Source organism: Maniola jurtina, chromosome 23 (genome assembly GCF_905333055.1).
Source record: "Maniola jurtina chromosome 23, ilManJurt1.1, whole genome shotgun sequence".
Lineage (NCBI taxonomy): Eukaryota > Metazoa > Arthropoda > Insecta > Lepidoptera > Nymphalidae > Maniola > Maniola jurtina.
In genome coordinates this window covers 1,640,724-1,662,900 of record NC_060051.1, presented here as the reverse complement: position 1 = coordinate 1,662,900, position 22,177 = coordinate 1,640,724, and the positions used below count along the sequence as shown (strand labels likewise).

General features: G+C 38.2%; 1 protein-coding gene and 1 long non-coding RNA gene across 8 annotated transcripts in view; one reads left to right on the top strand and one right to left on the bottom strand.

Annotated features, from left to right (window-relative positions):
- LOC123877426 (microtubule-associated serine/threonine-protein kinase 3) overlaps window positions 1–22,177 on the top strand; it is a 61,379-nt gene that overhangs the window by 18,232 nt on the left and 20,970 nt on the right. For 4 of the 7 annotated variants that reach the window (XM_045924206.1, XM_045924211.1, XM_045924207.1 and 1 more), the window contains exons 2-6: window positions 3,860–3,942; window positions 4,669–4,743; window positions 13,816–13,949; window positions 16,677–16,688; window positions 17,005–17,080. In XM_045924206.1, the coding sequence (XP_045780162.1) occupies window positions 3,860–3,942; window positions 4,669–4,743; window positions 13,816–13,949; window positions 16,677–16,688; window positions 17,005–17,080 (380 nt within the window). The remainder of the gene's footprint in view (window positions 1–3,859; window positions 3,943–4,668; window positions 4,744–13,815; window positions 13,950–16,676; window positions 16,689–17,004; window positions 17,081–22,177) is intronic. The other 3 variants (XM_045924212.1, XM_045924209.1, XM_045924208.1) reach the window with 1 other exon arrangement.
- Window positions 10,616–22,126, bottom strand: LOC123877449. Its single transcript, XR_006798592.1, has 3 exons — window positions 22,051–22,126; window positions 12,847–12,852; window positions 10,616–10,627 (listed from the first exon to the last, which is right to left on the bottom strand). It is a non-coding gene; the product is annotated as an uncharacterized LOC123877449 (long non-coding RNA).

The window sequence follows — 22,177 nt, the reverse complement described above, 5'->3', positions numbered from 1 at the left end:
ATGAGAGACGAACTACGTTTGTATGGAGCGAGTGACGGAGAAACCCCTATTAACAATGAAATATTAGATTATGTATCGATAGTTGAGTGGTCGAGACTTACGTATGTTGCGTTGACGTATTGATTGGTGTTGGTATTTGTAATCGCAGGGGCCGTCGCGTGCGGCCTCGTGGTGGTAAATTAAGAAAGTAAATAACTATGTTACCTGCTCTAGGGAATTTGTCCAAAGGCCACCATATAGTACCTAGTACTTAAGTAATTATTTTTCGTCGTAAAATTGGTGTGTTCCGTTGCGATGGCAATTTTTTTTTTGTAAAAAATATATAATATATGCCTTTCCACATACATAATAGGTACATACTCACATTATATTATATGACATAATTATTATTATACTCCTTTTTACTCGACTACGGCAAAGCCAAAAGGAAATTATGATTTTAACAGTCAATGTATGTATGTAGGTTTGTATTTACGTGTGTTCCACCGTAGCGCCTAAACTACTGAGCCGATTTTGATGAATGAGGTGTCAATCGATTCGTTATTATAGTGCAAGTAACATAGGCTACATTTTATACGTAAAAAATTGACCTGAGGGATGTTGAAATATACCGAGCGATAGAAAAACTATATTTTATTTATATTTATTAACTTAAAAAATATATAGAGAGTTTTTGTTACAAACAGCGCCACAAAAACCACAAGTTGGTTTTACCGGGCACTGAGTTAACTTATTATAGCTATACAATAAAAATAAAACTATAGAAACGTAAATTAAATATATCTATCGGAAGTTCGCGGGTAGTAGTCGGATTTTAGAGCTGTTTAAATGCATCTTGTATATAAATATACTTAACTATGGATATAAACTATAGACCAGAGACAACCCTACCTTGTCAATAAAAATAAAAGTGGCAGCCCTTGATAACATATGCTCATATCATTCACCATCGTTGCTTGTCACTTGTAGGCGTATGTCCCAGATATCTTATATCGCCCGCGATGACTGATCATGTCCAATGATCAACCTTTTCGATTAAATTGTGATCTGTTGTATCTAATAATAATATTATAAAGAGGAAACCTTTGTATTTTTGTATGTTTGTATTGAATAGGCTCAAAAACTACTGGACCGATTTCAAAATTTCTTTTACCATTACTTAGAGGGATTCTTCCGAATCCGTATAGGCTATATTTTATCCCGGAAAATAGAAAAAATAAAAGTCCTCCCGTGCGAAGCCGGGGCGGGTCGCTAGTATCTAATATTAAACTTCATTTATATGACAGGCGGTTAAAGTTATCGTTAAACTTTGAGCGTTGATCAAAGCAAAATGGGTTGCACAAGTGGGGGTTAACAGTTTCGGATTTCAGTCCGCTCCTATACAACCGTTGAGCTATTGAGGCTATAATATATAACTTTGGTTACATTTTATATGTATGGCGTAATGAGACTGCCCTCTTATTCTAGGTGCATAGTGCCGTGGGCCATATACCACAATGTGGGCTTATCCCCAGCTGTGGGATGCTATAGTCTCTTAGTAAAATAAAATATCGTTGACTCTATGTGAAAGCGGATAAACATTTAGTCGTAAATCTCAACTCCGAGTTACGGTTGTCTGTACCTTGAACTTGTTTCTATTGATCTGGGAATGGACCGGTGCCAGCTCTCTCAATTACCTAACATATCGATATATCTAGCAACTAGCTTACTAATGTAACCTAACCGGAGAGAAAGTGAGACTATAACACTCTCCCTTTGCATGGAATTTTTCATTTCCCGTCCACCCTCACGATGTTTTCCTTCGTTAAAACAATTAGCAAGTGATATTTAAATGCTTAATCCTTAATGCCCGGATCGAATGCCCGACCTTCCGAACATGAGATCGACGTCTTAACCACTAGGCTATCACTGCTTCTTTCTTTTTTACTTCCGACCTAAAAAGAAGGGTGTTATAAGTTTGACGTGTGTATCTGTTTATCTGTGTATCTGTCTCTGGCATCGTAGCACCTAAACTAATGAACCGATTTTAATTTAGTTTTTGTTTGAAAGGTGGCTTGATCGAGAGTGTTCTTAGCTATAATCTAAGAAAATCGGTTCTGCCGTTGGAAAGTTATCAGCTCTTGTCTAGTTACTGTACAATCTTCGCTTGTGGGGGGAGTTACAAATTTTTAATTTACACTTGTTCATTATAATATACTTAAATATAGCCGTTTGAAAGTTATCAGCTCTTTTCTAGTTACTGTAACCTTCACTTGCCGGGGGTGTCATTTTTTAATTTACACTTGTGTTTATTCAGATATAAGTGAGCCCTTGACTGCAATCTGACTTGGTGGTAAGTGATGATGCAGTCTGAGATGGAAGCGGGCTAACCTGCAAGGGCTATGGCAGTTTTCAAAATACGCCTTTGGTTTCTACAGGCATCGTACCGGAACGCTAAATCGTTTTGCCGGTAGGGTGGTAACTAGCCATGGCCGAAGCCTCGCACTAAACCAGACCAGAAATTTAGAAATTATAAAAATTCCAAACCAATCAGGTGCCGGGAATCAAACCCGGGACCTCCCACTAATAAGACCACTGCGCCAGAAAGGCCCACAATTATTATCGAAGTGTCCTAAATACAAATTCCCACGCCCCAAGACCACACCTACTAGCGTGTATAAAACCCTGTGGCCATGTTATCATAGCGAAGTGACGTCGCGCTATGAGTGTTTATTTTGGAACAGAGTCAAGACCGTGTATTAACTAAGTATGTAGAACAAATGTGCGAATTCATACAATGAACATGACGAATAAGGGTTCCGTTTTTTGCCATTTGGCTACGGAACCCTAAAAATCCTAGTGTTCTTCTTCTTGTCCTTTATTCCACGCTATATGTGGGGTCGGCCCAACATGCCTTTTTCTTCCACTCACTACTGTCATACGTCAACGCATTTTCCACTCCATTTACACACATATCCTCTTTCACGCAATCCATCCACTAAGCTTTTTTCATAATTAGGTACTGTCTATCTTTGCTGTACCTATTCTACTCTCTTTACAACCTCTGGGTCACTGGTACAGATCTATTATAGAAATAAGTGCTTCCCTGTCCACTTTTTCTTTATTTTTATTTTTATTGTTACAATTACTTTCTGGTACAAAAAAAAAATTAGTAATATCTAAATGTATAAAAGAAAAAGCTGACTGACTGACTAACTGATCTATCAGCACAGCTCAAATTACGAGACGGATCGGGCTAAATTTGGCATGTAGAAAGTAGATAGCTATTATGATTTATGATGTCGACATCCTAAGAAAGGATTTTTGATAAATCACCCGCTAAAGTGGTAAAATAGGGGTTTGAAATTTGTGTAGTCCAAGTGGACGAAGTCGTGGGCATAAGCTAGTATCTCCTTGATTTAATAATGACATGACCCCAATTGGGATTTTTTTTGGCGACCGATTGAATGGAATAGGTATATCTCTCTCTAGCGGAAAAGAGGCGGTGCACGTTTGTAACAGTTCCCGGAGCCTCTTAATATAAGCTGAGGATGGCCAGTCAGCGAAGGGGTTGTAGTGGGTAGAAATCGCACAAACCGCGCGAATGCATGAAAATTACATCGATCATTATTAATATCACAATCGTTTTGATTGACTGAATTTCTGGTATTCTTGTTGCAACAATACATTGTAGCCAATAGTAAGCGAGCATAAACCAATCAGAGATGATTGCGATCGTGGCATTGTAGCTGTCGTTCTACCGTAATTGAGCCGTAGATCTCTCCCCAAAGAAATCGGGTATCTCGAGAAGATTCCTCCCCCGCCAGTAAAAAAAGATATGGCTGTAGAATTAATCTATGTAATGTTGTTTTGTTGACAGATGCGAGCAAAGCGCGTACCAATCTGGTGCGCATGCGTCGATCCGCCCTCGGGAAGTCCGCGCCGACACTGTCCATCCATGTCGTAAGTTGACACTTGACACTTATACTAATAGGTATTATAAATGCGAAAGTGTGTCAGTCTGTCTGTCTGTTTCTTTGTTTGTCTGCTACCTTTTCACGGTCCAACAGTTTAACCGATGTTGATGAAATTTGGTCCAGAGTTTGTTGTCCAGGTTTTGATAAAAAAGCGTGGATTTGAACTTCGATTCGCTCCAGCAATGCGCAGGACTTCGATTGCTTTTATACATGGCATAATATTGTATATCAAATCTTTGAAAAGAGCAACCGCCGAGTTTCTTGCTGGTTCTTCTCGGTAGGAAAGGCATTCCGAACCAGTGGTAGATGCTTTTGACGATTCGAAAGAACTTGTAAAAGTCTAATTGAATAAAAACATTTTGAATTTGAATTTGAATTTGAATTTTAGAGTTAGCTTACATCCCGGGGAAGGACATAGGCTACTTTTTATCCCGGAAAATCAAAGAGTTCCCACGGGATTCTTAAAAGTCCATCTGTTTAACCGATTTATGTGAAAGGTACAGAGGTTGCTTGCACTCCGGAAATTAACAGTAGCAACTTTTTACCCTGGAAAATCAAAGAGTTCCCACAGGATTTCGGAAAAACTAAGTCCACGCAGACAAAGTCGCGGGCATCATCTAGTTAGGTATATTTTTAAGTTGGTATGGCGAGGTATAAGACCTGTGTCTCAGGCGACAGTCGGGTTATAGTTTTGAACTTTGTCTTGTTATAGAAAGACTCATGCTCGGTGTCACGACGGCCATCCCGATTGCCACCGCCACCACCACACCACAGACTCTCGCTCGTGGTAAGTGAAAACCTACTTTCAACAACTCTACCTCATGATCATCATCTCAACTGATTGCCGGGCCACTGCTGAGAATGGGTCTCCTTTTTGAGTGAGAATATATCTTTGTCCTAGATAGATTCACCCAAAAATTAAAAAAAAAGAATAAGATAGGCTTACGCTTGAAAACAATCATGTAAGATAGCCTTGTGCTTGAAGATATATTACATCATTCTTAAATTATTTCATTATTATCCAACAAAATATTTAAACACATAGTATATCGAAACAATAAATAAAGTAAAAAAAGGGCTAATTATATCTAACAAAAAATATGACCTTATTCTATTATTTAATTCGTAGGATTTATTTATAATATTATGTCATCTCTCAGTTTAATTTACTATGTACTATTTATTATACAACTAATTATTATTATCTATTATTAATAACAACGTATTAAAACGTTTTCATTATTGTTTAAACAGAAGTAGCAAAATATATAAAAAAAAATCATCTATACTAATAAATAAAATTGGAGTGTCTGTCTGTAATTTCGAAATAACTACCTCATATTAAGCTCATATGGTTATTTGAACGATACCAACACTGAATCACACGTTTTTAAAATTTTTGTCTGTCTGTCTGTCTGTCTGTCTGTCTGTCTGTCTGTCTGTCTGTCTGTCTGTCTGTTTGAAAAGGCTAATCTTTGGAACGGCTGAACCGATTTTGACGGGATTTTCAGAGACAAGTAGAGGATTGACCAGGGTGTAACATAGGCTACTTTTTTAACCGACTTTCAAAAAGGGAGTTGTGTTTTTCGGTGTACTTATGTACACCGAAATCTCCGAGATTTCTGAACCGATTTGCGTCATTTCTTTTTTAATCGATAGAGGAACTTCGCGACATTGTTTCATAAAAAATTTGGAGTCCAACTCCTCAATCCTGATGCTGCAGGGGATCTGACCAATCCACGCGGGCGAAGCTGCGGGCATCAGCTAGTGCTTAATAAAAAGCAATGATGATGTCTATAGTCTTGCGCTTGGCGACAATCAAGCAAGATGGCTTGCGCTTGAAAACAATCATGTAAGAGGCTTGCGCTTGAAGACAATCATGCTTAATAAAAAGCTATGATGATGTCTAGATTAAAGCGCGCTTGCCTTGAAGAACCTACCATTGTTTAGACTAGCAACAATTTGTATGGAAACGAAGCGAATTTTATGTAAAAGTTTTTTTTTTTTTTTTAATGCTTAGTTAAAATCCTGATTATTTCAATAAATTGATCATATTTCACCGCTTGGGAAACGCGGCGACCCTAAATTACGACATCAACAAAATCACGACGACGCGACAAATTCACGATTCTGACATATTGCACAGCTAAGCATTTGAAAGTCAGAATCGATTATCGAGAGACAAGTTGTGACGATCTCTGATATGAATGGGTTTCCCAATATATCCGCGTCGTTAGATGAATCATTTTATCATAAACCTTCTATAGTATTGCTATCTGACGTCAGCCTGCTGCTGTAACAGAGTTCAGGGGCCTTACTACCCACCCCTTAGAGTGATAATGTTTCAATATTGTTTTGACATTTTCATACAAAGATTGTAACATACAATATTGAAACATTATTACTTTAAGCGATGGCAGTAGGACCCCAAAATTGAAACGAGATCTTAATATGTCAGAGTTATGTGTCCAACATCTTGTCCTCGTTGAAATCTAAACAAATTCAAAAGTACTTTTTTGTGTTATGGCAGATCAAAAAAGAACCCTAAAGTCCTGAAACTCTGGTTTGTAGATGCTACTAGGTTTTTCATCATACATACCTACTGTCTTTTTTACAAGAATTAAAAAAAACTGTCGTGTTGCGCCTGAGATCGTCTAATTTTAATCGTTGGAAGTTAGTAAATACTACAAAGAGTTATTTTCAGCACTCGTGCTAAAATAAACACGGATTTCATAACAACTCCTACTTCATAATATGTACATTTCATCATCGCTCATTATTCATTAGTTGTTTATTTACCTTAGTAACATTTTAGATCATCTTCTAGTACACGAATATCTTGGAAAATTTCCGTTCGCCTCATGAACTTGGGTAATTTAAAAAAATCGGTCAAGTGCGATTTGGAATCGCTCACAAAGGGTTCCGTACCATCGTGCAAGAATTAACACTTTTTAATTTTTATCGTGGCGGCTATTTTAAATTTTGTTGTTTTGTTGTAGCGGCAATAATACTCTCTACCCTATTCATGGTTTAAGAGATACAGCCCGCTGACAGACGTACGTACGGAAGGCGGATGGTTAGTAATAGGGTCCTATTGACACCCTTCGGGTAGGTACGGAACCCTAAAAACATTTATTTTTAATCCCCGACCCAAAAAGAGGGTATAAGTTTGACGTGTGTATCTGTGTATCTGTGTATCTGTCTGTGGCATCGTAGCTCCTAAACTAATGAAACGATTTTAATTAAGTTTTTTTTTGTTTGAAAGGTGGCTTGATCGAGAATGTTTTTAGCTAGAATTCAAGATAATCGGTTCAGCCGTTTGAAAGTTATCAGCTCTTTTCTAGTTATTACTGTAACGTTCACTTGTCGGGGGTGTTATAAATTTTTAATTTACACTTGTTGAATGAATTATTATTATGTGATAATAAATTATTTTCTATTTGGGCCTACATGTTCTTCTTGAAATACATCATACTTAATAAGTAAAAAAAAAAAGTGAAAAAAAAAACTTATAAGCTTTTTTGAAAAAGGATTGAGAAGTTTATGAAAAATTAAAAAAAAAAACGGACATCGGAAAACTTCAAGAGTTCTCAAAAGTATGTTGGGAATGCCAATCCGCACTTGGCCAGCGTATTGAGCTATGGCTCCAATGACTTTCTAAGCATGGACACATCACGGCATACAACACAAGAGCCCAAACATGGCACACGTTTCTAAATTCACCTTATGTAGCTTCAACTGCTCCATTTATACATTCCCGCTAACATTCAAGTCCTGTAAACTAACCTCAGTGATTAAGCCGCAATGTAAATCGATTATTGCACTCGAAGCTGAATAAGGTGATTTTAGAAGCAAACTTGAACAAAAAATGGAATGGAGTAGTGTAGCACTATTAATTTTTGTTATTTCTTTGAGAGATTTTTCGTTTTTGTAAATATGAAACTATTATACTACTAGCCGATGCCCGCGACTTCGCCCGCGTGGATTTAGGTTTTTTGAAATCCCGCGGGAACTCTTTGATTTTCCGGGACAAAAAGTAGCCTATGTGCTAATCCAGGATATTATCTATCTCAATTTCAGCCAAATCCGTGTAGTAGTTTTTGCGTGAAGGAGTAACAAACACACACACACACACACACACACACACACACACACACACACACACACACACACACACACACACACACACACACACACACACACACACACACACACACACACACACACACACACACACACACACACACACACATACAAACTTTCGCCTTTATAATATTAGTGTGATATCTATACTATATAACTATTATACTATATCTGCTCGTGCTGATTCACTGACTGACTGACTGACTCATTTGATCACCTCTTTGTATGTTTTTTTTACCGATAGTTTCGTATAGAGGACAAAAAATGATTCGGAGGAAAAATATGGATAGAGCTGATGATTGAGGATTTCGGTGAGGAGCACGGCCAGGGTATTGAAGATAGGTGGGGGGTGCTCGAACAAATGTCACTCAGAACTTCATCCAATAGACAGGGAGCTAAAAATTAAAACCAAAATGGCGGATTCAATATGGCGGCCATACAAATTTCGCCGGTGTCTATCTCGAAGATTATAAAAGATGGAAGAGTGGTTTCTTGGCAAAAAATGATCAGGACCCGAAATTCAACTTGATGAGCAGAAAAATTGCGGTCCACTACGCGCCCTACTAGTTATATGTATATGGTTTTACGTGGGATGATTTATATTTAAAAAAAAATTAAAAGCCCTAGATTGCAATCACACCTGGTGGAAAGTGATGATACAGTCTACGGTAGTAGCGGGCTAACTTGTAGGGGTGGGGTAAAATCCATACCCGTTATAGATGTTTCTATATGGCATCGTACCGGAACGTTAAATCGCTTGGCGGTAGAGTGGTAAGTAGCCACGGCCAAAGGCCTCCCACCAGCCGACCTAAACCAATTAAGAAAATCTCAATCGGCCCAGCCGAGAATCGAACCCGGGACCCTCGTCATACAAATCCACCGCGCTACCACTGCGCACCGGAGGTCGTCAAAAGATAATAAAATAAATGTGATACAATAATGGCCAATAGATTTTACATTGAACAAAAAAAAGCTACTCCACAGTTTTGTTTTTCCGACATTCGTGACGCGCCCTTCCATCTGTCTCTTTCCGATGTGCGTGAGAGAAAGGAATGGGAACATTGTAAATAATTTTAGACATTTCTAGTATTTTCAATGGTTTTACTAAGTATTTTACACTTTTTCGCATGTTATCTTACGTTAATAAAATTAACTTACCGGTGGTAAGTCACACCATCTCTTTTCTGCGTCGTTAACGTATTATTTCGGCACTTTTTGATCGCGCATTTAGGCATCTTGACAGCTTAGCAGTCAACATGCGACTAATGAAGAAAGTGTGCTTACACCGAGTATAAGCACACTTACTTGGTCCCTTGTTATGCGCGCCAGTGCGATGTCCTTGCTTAGAAAGTCATTGTATGGCTCAAACCATTCTCATTCTAAGGGTTTCGTGTTCAGTAGTGTGCTGGTGATGAGTTGAGATAATGATGGTGATATAGGAAATGGTAAAGGTATGAAAGAAATTAATCTAAAAGCCAACACACCCAAGAAAAAATTAAAAGAAAAACCTTCAAGACTCGAGAGGTTTTCTTACAATCTACTGATCCTAGTTAAAATTATTTAAAAAGTGGTAAAGGTATCAAAGAAATTAATCTCTAAAAGTCGACAAAGCCAAGAAAAAAAAGAAAAACCTTCAAGACTCAAGAGGTTTTCTTACAATCCAGTGATTCTAGTTAAAAGAAAAAACCTCTCAAGAAGTTTTTTCATGTTAGTGTGCTTTAAGCTTTGTTCCGATGTAACCTTTTGCATCCGAGTGGGGGTTTTGTTAAGAAACTCTACGACCTTTTATAAATGGAGCTAGCAACAGGTTGGTCTCGTGTTAATCTTTTTATGTACCTACTATAGGATAGATACATTTTATAAACCGTTTCTTGAGTCTAGTTCACTACATTCTATTTCTCTATAAAATCATTTCTAGGTCTAGGTCTATTTTATTAGCTCGTACACGAAAATCTAAGTACAGACTGCACACTGTATGCCGGCGAGAACTCTAACCCCACTAGTTTGTCGCAGAGAAAAGAGTTAACTCGTTCAGCGACACTCTCTTGGCGGTCAAAACACTCGCACAGGAATTAAATGTATGTCTCAGCCGCCCATCCAAGTGACACGGGTATAATGCGTACAAGATGAGTTCTCACATGCTATTTTTAACCCTCGACCCAAAAAGAGGGGTGTTATAAGTTTGACGTGTGTATCTGTGTGTCTGTGTATCTGTGTATCTGTGTATCTGTCTGTTGCATCGTAGCGCCTAAACGAATGAACCGATTTTAATTTAGTTTTTTTTGTTTGAAAGGTGGCTTGATCGAGAGTGTTCTTAGCTATAATCCAAAAAAATTGGTTCAGCCGTTTAAGAGTTATCAGCTCTTTTCTAGTTTTCTTGTAGAAAAGAAGGTTAGATAACCCTTAGGTTCATAATATTCAAGTGTCAATTGACAAATGTCAAGTTGTCAAGATGGACGTTGCCTAGATATACATAATTATTTATTTGAAAATGATTTGTCGGGGGTGTTGAAAATTTTTAATTTACACTTGTAACTTTAAGTACTTGTCAAAAGTCATGTTAAAAGTATGATTTTAGCCCTTATTTTAAAGGTGAACCGTACTTTTGACATGACAGTTGATACATAAAGCTAAAATGGCGCATGAGAACTCATTTTGAACGGACTACAAACCGTCGCACAGTGGGGCCGATCCAGGAATTAGGCGGCCAATATTATTTTCTCCCATATATGTGTTGTAAATAGGTTAAATTATATTTTTTAGTATTTTGGGAACTTATTTTTTAAAACTAACTGATGCCCGCGGCCCCGCTTGCGTATATTTTGGTTTTAAATCCTGTTTGTCGAAATTCTGATTTAAATCATGTGGAAACCATGGATTTTCTGAGATAAAAAGTAACCTATGTGCTAACCCAGGGCATAATCTATATTCATTCGAAATTTCAGCCAAATCGGTTCAGTAGTTTTACCGATAAGAAGAAACAAACGTTTTTTGACACGAAAAACAAATAATTCAATGAAGTGCCAAAACAGATTTTATTTCTATATAAAACATAGTAAAAAACTAAAAACACTAAAACTATAATAGTAAATTAAAATCGTGATTATTATAAATTAAGAAAATATAAAAACAAAAACTAAGAAAATAAAGATGCAATGGTAAATAAAAAAATACAAAAATAAACATAATGTGATTCAGATCAATCCCAAGTGTCTTCACCAGAGCTAGAGCTCAATTCATCCTTGTCAAGTTGATCCGGTTCAGATTCCTCATGAGGACATTCTGCTGTGTTGAGTTCAGCGGAAATAAGCATTTCCAACGCTTCTTTGCTATGAGGCACATTTTTTCTTTTAGGCTTTATGCTCGATATTAATGGATCCGAACTTAGCAAACAACCTATTAAGGCCGTCATAATTGCATTGCTCCCTTGAGCATTTTCTTGCGAAATACCGATACTGGCGAAAATGTTTGTTTCGTGCCTCTGCTGCTTCTTCGGATAGTAATCAAATAGGCAGAAGCGCATGATCCATTACAGTTGCACAATGTATTAAGATTTTATGCATTGTTGGAGACATAGGGTGCCAGGGATACAACTCAATATAAAGTTTTGTGGTCTGTTTCTATAGTGCTACACATTTTGAGTGTTTTTCTGCGTTTACTTTTCTTACTTGAATCTTCAAACGACTTTGATGGTCTACCAGAAGAAGGCTTTTTAGGTCTCGGTATTTCGTATGTTCCTTTTAACCAATCATCATTCTTTTGAATGAAAGTATGGGCCTTTTAATGTGACTCAATCCATTTTTTCTTAAATTGTGACTTTAGACGTGAGAAATTATGTTTAACTTCCTTCTTTTGTTCATCACAATATTCATCTTGTGATAGAATATATCTCTCAAGATAAATCAATTTTGCATCAAAATCGGGCAAGTCTTGTTATTGCATTTTAGTAAAAAGAAATCCACGTGTTACGGTGCGAGTCCCTAAAGTGCCTTTCTATTCTGGAAGCAAATAAAAACCGGTTTAAACCGAAAAAAAAGAAATTTGTGAAATACGGCGATTTTCCGCTATGTACTTCATAGCCTTCAAAATATGGATTCCGCGGGAGACCGCAGCTAATCTCGATGTATTCAATTAGGGATAATAGTCAGTTTTTATTTACAATGAATAAAACCGATGGGACTCGGTGGGAAGTTAAAGTAAAACCTTTTTGAGTATCTAAAAGATGATTTTTCGACCGCAACAGAAGCATTATTTTGCAAGTGCCATAAAATATCTATTTTATCGTTATTCAAACTTTTTTATAAATGTAATATATGGGCGCTTACCTGTTATAATCGAATCCATTAAGATTTTTTTCAAAAATAACTCACTAACATATAAAAATCACTTTTTAAAAAGTTGTTTTAATTGAATCAGTTAACGCAATATGAACACTTAGAGTGACGCTCAGGTTTAGACTGACACAAAATGGTGAACACCCCTAATTAGAGGAATGGAGAGGTGGCATTATGTTCGGTGTCTACTTAATTACCTAAGGTAGTAAGTTTTGTTTGTCAATGGCCATTTTTGAGAAATCGATTTATGGCCAGCTAATTCCCGGATCTGCCCCACCGTGTCGTTGCACTTGCACACTCGCTCATAGCACAGCAACAGAACTACTCCAACTACACACTCGCTTCACGTTGCTTGCCAACTCGTTTCTAGTTTTTGGTTTAACTCGTTTCTCGCTAATCGTCGGCGGTGGGACAAGTGCCTTACGTAATATTTTTGGAATAACATTCAGGGTGACTTTACACATATTACATTAGTTACGTTGTTTCTGCTAACGAGCCAAGCCAAGTGCTTATCAACCGACACTCGGAAACAAACTCGGAATTTCTATTTTTATTGCGTAAACTGGACGGAATTTCTCCTTCGAAAAGTCAAAGACTTGATTCCCTTTACTTTCACTGATTTATCAATTACTAGCGATCCGCCCCGGCTTCGCAAAGGTAGTAGGGACCTCAAATTTTTGTAAATAAAATATAGCTTATGCTACTCAGGTATAATGTAACTTTCTACTGGTTTAAGAATTTTCAAAATCGGTTCAGTAATTACCAAAAGATTACCTCCTACAAACAAACTTAGGTACAAACTTTAATATTAGTAATACTAACTTAATATCAGTATGAACCTTAATATTAGTAATAGTAACTTAATATGAGTACTGAGAGCGAACTTTGACTTATGTTGAAATCTATAGAGCGCACTTTGACTTTGCTTAGACTTAAGTTTCAGTTAAAACGAGACAGACTTATGCCAGCGGTATAACGCTGTCTCGTTTTAACAGTGTCTTAATTCTGAGCAAAGTCAAAGTGCGCTCAATAGATCTCAGCCATAGTGTTAAAACAAAGTTAAAACGAGACAGATTTATGTAGAGACATACCTATTTCGTCACTCTGACTAAAGAAATTCATACTATGAACCCATTCACTCCATTCCATCAGCCTTTAAGCGTCCACTGCTGGGCATAGGCCTTTCCAAGAGCGCGCCACCAAACACGGTCCTCCGCCTTCCTCATCCACCCGCTCCCCGCTACCTTCATCACCATTGGTCCAGCGGGCTGGAGGTCGTCCCACACTGCGCTTACCGGTACGTGGTCTCCACTCCAGAACACGTCTGCCCCACCGGCCGTCGGTTCTACAACAGAACCCACTCACGTATTTTTTTTTTGCAGGTGGGCTCCGGACGATGTAGCTCGCCAGGTACGGGCCCCCTGTCCCCGGCAGAAGGGCCTCGATGGCACGCACACCACGCGCACCCTTTACACCACGCGCTGTTATCTTCTAGCGTGAAACGGGGGAAGGAGTTGTAAGTATCATTCTAATTTCTAACATTTCTAGAAACCGTAATACTTAAGCTTACGACTCCTACGTCGGAACACAGGAAGGTCTGCCAGGAAGTAATCTTTTATAACAAAATTCCACAGTCAATTTTGGACTTGCCTTTACACAAGTCACAACTTCAAAAAATCTATTAGAAATATGCTCCTGCAGAAAGTATATTATACAATTGAAGATTATGTAAATGATAAAAGAGCGTGGATTTAACCGGTGGACTTCAATTACTTTTATTCATGCCATAATAATATTGTATTTTCAAATCTTTGAAAAGAGCAACCGCCGAGTTTCTTGCTTGTTCTTCTCGGTAGGAAAGGCATTCCGAACCAGTGGTATATGCATTTGACAATTCAAAAGTACTTGTAAAAGTCTAATTGAATAAAAAATATTTTTATTTTAACTACAACATTATTCTAAAGGGGCTTTATGTCGGTGTTATCCGGCGTTTGACAAGTAGTCAAATCAGTATCTTTTTTCTCAAACGTCAAAACCCGCGCTTAGTATGCAAGCTTCTATGAAATACTGGCATGTGACGTCACAATGATTTCACGTGTTTTCTTAGTTTAATCGGTGATTTAAAATGGTTATTCAACTTAAATCTAACAAAGGAGGTGGATTTTAAGTATTTTGGAAGACTCTCTATTAAATAATCACTGAGTAATAATTTATTTTTGACTAGATAACGTATTAGTCTAAAGTACGATTTACTTATGGCTAACAAACACAAGGCTCTAAGCAGAAGAAAAAAGATATCACATAAATACGTAAGAAATTTGACGACAAGTAGGACTGGAAAATTAATATCATCGGATCAGTTGACATCGATGGCCAAGCGTATACAAACAAAAAACTGACTAAGTATAGGCGCGTGTAAAAAATCAGGTATACATTGAACTTCTCACTAGGTAGGTAGTTAGGTACTAGTTATTTAACATCCAGTCGTGATAAAATATCATCAGTTGGAACTCAAAACGTGTTTTATAGTTTTTGCCGACGCGCTTTGAGTACGGCAAAAAGTCTATTTATTAATCATCCGTGCTTCAATAGGTAACCTGTCATTTGATGATGGATAAATCCGCCCGTGCATTTGTTTTTAGGGTTCAGTACCTCAAAAGGAAAAAAGGAACCCTTATAGGATCACTTTGTTGTCTGTCTTGGTTTTCCTGTAGGGTACTTCCCATGTCCCATCTTAAGCCACGTCATCACTTTCCATCAGGTATGATTGTGGTCAAGCGCTGTCCTATAATGAATTAAAAAAAAATCTTGTCTTGTCTGTCAAGATCTGTAAAAAAAATCGAAATCTACAGTGTACTTCCCGTTGATCTAGATTCTAGAATCATGAAATTCCAATTTTAATATGGGTACCTTCAAGTCAAGAGTGAATAAGCATCTTCTATGCAAGTGCGCTCCATCTTAGGCTGCATCAACACTTGCCAGCAGGTCTAATTGCAGCCAACCGCCTAAAAATAAAAAAAAGACAGGTAGCAATGTCTTATAGCACAAGTAAAGGGAAAAATCCGAAACTCGGGGATTTGTGGTTACATAACTAAGGAATTAAAAAGTGTTATTTCTTGTACGGAACCCTTCGTGTGTGAGTCCGTCTCGTACTTGGCCGTTTTTTTGTAATAGTTGATTTTGCTTGCTTGTAATTGCGTTCTTAGTTCTCACGTCGTAGTACCTACCTAGAATGTTTTTTTAAGGTTTTGAAATAAGGTTTTCATTTCGGGTGAAAATTCTTTAAATTCTTTCTTATTAGAAGTCAGCGTCGCGTTGTAGAGACATCAAATGTCTAGTATGTATATTTTCAAGTTTCTAGACCTAGCTGTTTAAGCTGTCTGATGATAATAAATACCTCACACTAGGTGGACAAACGGCATCAGGTGAGTCGCAGGGAGCCGCTGGATTCAGGCGGCGCAAGATCGTGGCGTGAGGAAGTCCCTACAAGAGACCTATGTCCAACAGGGGATACCGGTTGGTGATGATGATGATGATGATGATGGCCGTAGCCAGAGGGGTTTTGGGGGATCATCAATCTCCCAGACATGAAGAGAAATGATTTCTAAAAATCTCATTATTGAATTTCCTTATTTACGCATCTATGTACCTATGATGTTTAAAAAATTTAGTGCACACTTCGCTCGCGCTTGTTTGTTCTTTTACGTTTTCCAGCAACGCCGTCCGCGTAGAAGTGCATTAGGTTTGAGAGATCCCGTTGGAATTTGCATCCGAGCAACTCTATAAACTGATACAAAATTCTCATGAGAGGATTTGGGTAAAATTTGGTCCCGCTGAAACCTCACCCAAAATAAATTCCTGGCTAGGACCTTGTACTCATAGTATCCGACAGGTTGTGATGGCGATCGGGGTTATAAGGCGAGGGGACGCCCTGTACACCAGCACTTCACCCGCACTATCCCGCATCGGGTGAGCGCGGGGGCTGTGCGGTTGTGCGGGGCGTCCTCACCTCGATAGCCATCTCGGTCTGTCGCGTACTATAGACTTGCTATAGATCACTTTTATCAATCTTTTATCTAATCTATTTATTATTATTCAATATTGAATCTGATTTCGAAATTATTTTAGGTATGGAAGTCTTTTTTTATTTGCTTTTTATAAATGTTGCATGCATACTTATTACTTAAATACTAAATATCAATAATAATTAATTTATTATTTGTTGTATGTCTGCGCTGATTAGGAATAAAGATATGTAAGTATTGTTTAGTAACAAAACAATTTTTGGAGAATCCACTTTTTGGATATAACACCAGTCAGGTCAATTTTGTTCGTATAAAATGTAGCCTATGTCACCCGGACCGTAATAACGAATCGATAGACACCTCATTCATCAAAATCGGCTCAGTAGTTCACTACGGTGGAACACACATAAATACAAACCTACATAAATACATACATACATACATACATACATACACTGCTAAAATCATAACCCTTCCTTTTGGCTTTGTCGTAGTTGGGTAAATAAATTGATTTAGTCGGTAGTTTATTATTTCCTTTATTTGCAGAGACGGGCGTCGATGGTCTGTAGCGTCTTTGCCGTCCTCTGGCTACGGTACTACGCCAGGCAGCTCCAGCCTTTCAGTAAGTATTACCTTTAGCTATGGTCCCGTTGGTACCATTCGGGTACGGAACCCTTTTACTAAGCCTCCGCTATGCGTGCGTCTGTCTGTCCATCCGTATGTATGTCAGTTGGCGTACCTCATGAACCGTAACAGGTAAAGGTTAGCCACCTATACTCCCCAGAACAAAACATGGGAGAAGAAGACGTTATGCTCACCTTGTCCCGCACTAGGAATTGGGTGTAAACCTGTGTCGGTTCAACGTCGGGACGTCTCAGTCGCATACGATACCCGGGATCCTGAGACGTCTCATATTGAAGGTACCGTTGGGTTTTAGTGGGTTTAGTACTCTGTAGCATTGCCAGTGAGTCCCACATACCCGCTTTAATGGGAAATGCGTAACTGCATTTTTACCAGCAAAAAAAAAAAAACCATTGCCGCTATAAAAACAATAAATTTCGAAATGGCCGCTATTAGTTATTACATAACATTTATAGTCACATAATATATTATTGAATTTCTCTCCACCCGGATGTAAACAAGTAGTAAAATTTGTAAGTTGTAAACAAGTATGTAGTCGGTTATCTGTTTATGTATACTTGGATAAAATATGTATTGTCAATCTAACGTGTTAACGATTCGCCCGTGACGAAGCCCTCGGCAACCTGGGCGGTCTACTCCGCTTCTGGAGCGAGCTTGGATGGCTGGAGTGAAGACTTCGGCGGGGAGGGCCAACGCATGTATAACAGACGGAAACGTTCAAGTGCGGAAACCAACCCAGAGAGAAGAAAGAAAGAAAAAACCGACCAAGTGCGAATCAGACTCGCGCACTGAGGGTTCCGTACTCGGGTATTTTCCCAACATTTTGCACGATAAATCAAAAACTATTATACATAATAAAAATAAATAAAAATTTGTTTTAGGATGTACAGGTAAAGCCCTTTCATATGATACCCCACTTGGTATAGTTATCTTACTTTGAAAATTGAAACACATTTTTTTTAAATGATGTAACCACAAATTCGCGGTTTTCAGATTTGTTCCTGTACTTGTGCTATAAGACCTACCTACCTTCCAAATTTCATGATTATAGGTCAACAGGATGTACCCTGTAGGTTTCTTGACAGACAGACAGACAACAAAGTGATCCTATAAGGGTTCCGTTTTTCCTTTTGAGGTACGGAACCCTAAAAAGAAAGAAAGAAAGAAAGAAGAAAGGTTGATCATGATGAATGTGTTAGCGATTCGCCCGTGACAAGTTGCAAAGGTCATAATGCAATCGATAATGTCCGGCGCTCGGTGTGCGATATTGATTGCAGCATCGTAGTCTTATTGTTGAGAAAATGTGTAATCAAAAATCTAACTTCCTTACTAATTATTATAAATGCAAAAGTCTGTCTGTCTGTTTGTCCGTTTGCTAGCTTTTCACGGCCCGATAGTTAGGGGCAAGGACATAGGCTACGTTTTATCCTGGAAAATCAAAGAATTCCCACGGGATTCTTAAAGGGCCCTCAACCACGGTAATATTACATAATATTACCGTGCCTCAACTGTTTCCCACACATACCTACATGCCTGAGAATTCTCCGTAATATGATCAAGGTGTGTGAAGTCTGCACTTGACCAGCGTGGCTATGGCCACAATCCTTCTTATTCTGAGAGGAAACCCGTGATCTGTAGTGAGCTGGTCATATGTTGATCATGATGATGATGATGATGATAATGATGATGACTTTGAATTGCCAATCGCATCTACGACTGGTTTGGAATGCCTTTCCTACCGAGAACAACCAACAAGAAACTCGGCGGTTTGTTTCGCTCAGCATACATATCTATGCGCTCAGCCTATTCAAATAAAATTAATTCAAGGAAATGGATTAAACATGCTTTTTTCAACGCCAAAGTTCCGTCCGGTAGTTAACGATAAATGGAAATTATATTAGTGATTAGAAAGTCTTTTTTTCTGAGAAAAAAAGCCTGGGAATAACTTAATACTTATAATAATTTATATTAGGTAGGTACCTTGTTATATGTATGACTGATATGATAAGTACCTATTGAAAGTATGTATGTTTTAGTACGCGACAGATCGAAATAGCAATCGTTAAACCGGTGCGGGTTAGCATGGGAGACGTGCGGGTGTGCGCGACGTCCCTCCGCCTCATACCCCGATTGCCATCTCGGCCTGTCGCGTACTGTAGTTGGTCAGCACTTAGCCTAGTGACTAGTCAAATGAAATAATATATTCAAGGAAATGGATTTGAAATGCTTGGAACAGCACAAATTGTAATTTAGATTAGATTAGAAGTGATATTGAAAATCCAGACATAGATATACAAGTCCTGTTATTCATAGCTAAACTCTGTACAGTGATAAAATGCATGAAATGTTTGTATTTTTATCTTGTCGTGACTCAGTGCAATTCACTTCTTGTTAAGTTTGTATGGGACAACCACGAAAAACGCGTTGATATTTTTAGTCTAAATTTTATTTTATTTAAAATACCGCGTTTTAAAATTAGATTGTCATCTAGTACCAACAAATGTAAAATTTCAAACCTCTAGCTGATCGGGAATTTAGTTCAACATTGATTACAAAATTTATGCCGGGAGGCAAATAAACAAACACACGAAAGCAAATTAATAAAAACGTGTTAGTAAGAATCACACTAATATTATATCACATCACACTAATATTATAAAGGCGAAAGTTTGTATGTGTGTGTGTGTGTATGTTTGTTAGTTACTCCTTCACGGAAAAACTACTGGACGGATTGGGCTGAAATTTAGAATGGAGATAGATTATACTCTGGAAAATTGAAAAGTTGAAAAGTTCCCACGGGATTTTTAAAAACTACATCCACGCGAACGTAGTCGCGGGCATCAGCTAGTCATTAATACGATATCGATTCTGAAATTATATTCGGTAGGTACCTACCTACCTACTAGATGATGCCCGCGACTTCGTCCGCGTGGATTTAGGTTTTTAAATAGCCCGTGGGAACTCCTTGATTTTCCGGGATAAAAAGTAGCTTATGTCCTTCCCCGGGATGTAAGCTAACTCTGAAACAGAAGTGAAAATAACATAAGACGGTTGTTTGAAAAAATCTCATTGTTGCAAAAAGCTTTCTTAATTCAGAATTATATGCATTTTTTTGTATATTCTAACTTCATATATATTCTAGGTAGTCTAGTTATTTATTTATCCACTAGCCGATGCCCGCGACTTCGCCCGCGTGGATTTAGGTTTTTCAAAATCCCGTGGGAACTCTTTGATTTTCCGGGATAAAAAGTAGCCTATGTGCTAATCCAGGATATTTTCTATCTCCATTCCAAATTTCAGCCAAATCTGTCCAGTGGTTTTTGCGTGAAGGAGTAACAAACATACACACACACACACACACAAACACACACACACACACACACACACACACACACACACACACACACACACACACACACACATACAAACTTTCGCCTTTATAATATTAGTGTGATGGTTCCAAAAACCCGCCGTATTCATGGTCGTTCACACAAGTGTCACACATGCTAATTAAGTACTTTCGGAAGTATAATTTCAAGTAGTTATTGTTAAGAATGCATGATTCATTTACATAGAATTTCACTTACTCATTTGTAACTGGATTTTCAGCACACCGTACATACACTAATATTATAAAAAGATAAAGTTTAATTCAATTTACTTTCTTGCGAATTTGGGTTAGTTTACAGATCTTAATACCTAGTTAGTGTTCTGCCAAAGCCTCAATAGCTCAACGGTTATAGGAGCGGACTGAAAACCGAAAGGTCGGAGGTTCAAACCCCACCCGTTGCACTATTGTCGTACCCACTCCTAGCAGAAGCTCAACGCTTAATTGGAGGGGAAAAGGGGAATGTTGGTTATGATTAAAATCACACTAATATTATAAAGGCGAAAGTTTGTATGTGTGTGTGTGTGTGTGTGTATGTTTGTTACTCCTTCACGCAAAAACTACTGGACGGATTTGGCTGAAATTCGGAATGGAGATAGATAATACCCTGGATTAGCACATAGGCTACTTTTTATCCCGGAGAACCAAAGAGTTCCCACGGGATTTCAATAAACCTTAATCCACGCGAACGAAGTCGCGGGCATCAGCTAGTGACTAATATTCTTTGAAAAAAAAAAACTACCTTACAGCGCTTACAGCTTGCAATCATGTTTGTAAGCTTTGATGGGGTTTTTATAACTAAATAGCAATACTCTTGACTTTTATTACATCAAAGCATAGTACGCGACAGGTTGAGTTGGCAATCGCCCCGCACAACCCCCGTGCTAACCCGGTGAAAGCGAGCGTGGGTGCTCTGTGGGTGTAGGGGGCGTCCCTCCGCCTGATACCCCGATTGCCATCTCGACCTGTCGTGTTCTATAAGTATGTATCGGGGACGGAGTCGTGGGCAAAAACTAGCCCGAAAAATTAAAGGTGCGTGTGTGGAATCGAACCGTAGACCCCCTGAATACGAAGGTGAAACCTTAACCACTTCGCTATCACCCCAGCGAGGCAGTAATTTAATAAATCACTATTTCACCCCCTCTCCAATTAAATAGTCTCAAGAATCTTGTGAACTTGTAGTAAAGTATGTACATCTTCTCTTTCAATAGGCTATGTTATTTGTATTCTAATCTCGACCTTGCGTCTACAGTTTTAGAGATCATTTCATATTGTACACCCTTAAAATATTCTTTGAAAGTCGTCCAAGTTTTCTGCATCGCTACATTGTTACTTGGTAATGAAAAATGTATGCCTAAAGCTTTCTATATTAGTTTTCGTGAAATATGTTTTGTTGCTCGTAGCGTAGAAGTTTTGAATTATTGAACGATATAGCTGATGCTCGCGGCGCGCGTCGCGTCGTCAGCGTGGATTTAGGTTTTAAAAATCCTGTGGGAACTCTTTCATTGAAATGATTTAAACAATAAAGCGGGATTAAATGCAACAATTTACAAACTTAGGACTGATTTTTCAATCGTCAAATAACTTTTGTCTGAGGCAAAAATTTGAGGTTTTGACATTTTTTCTATTGGAAATCTGTCAAAATTATGTATCTGTCAAAAATTCCTTAGATAAAAGTTATTTGATGAT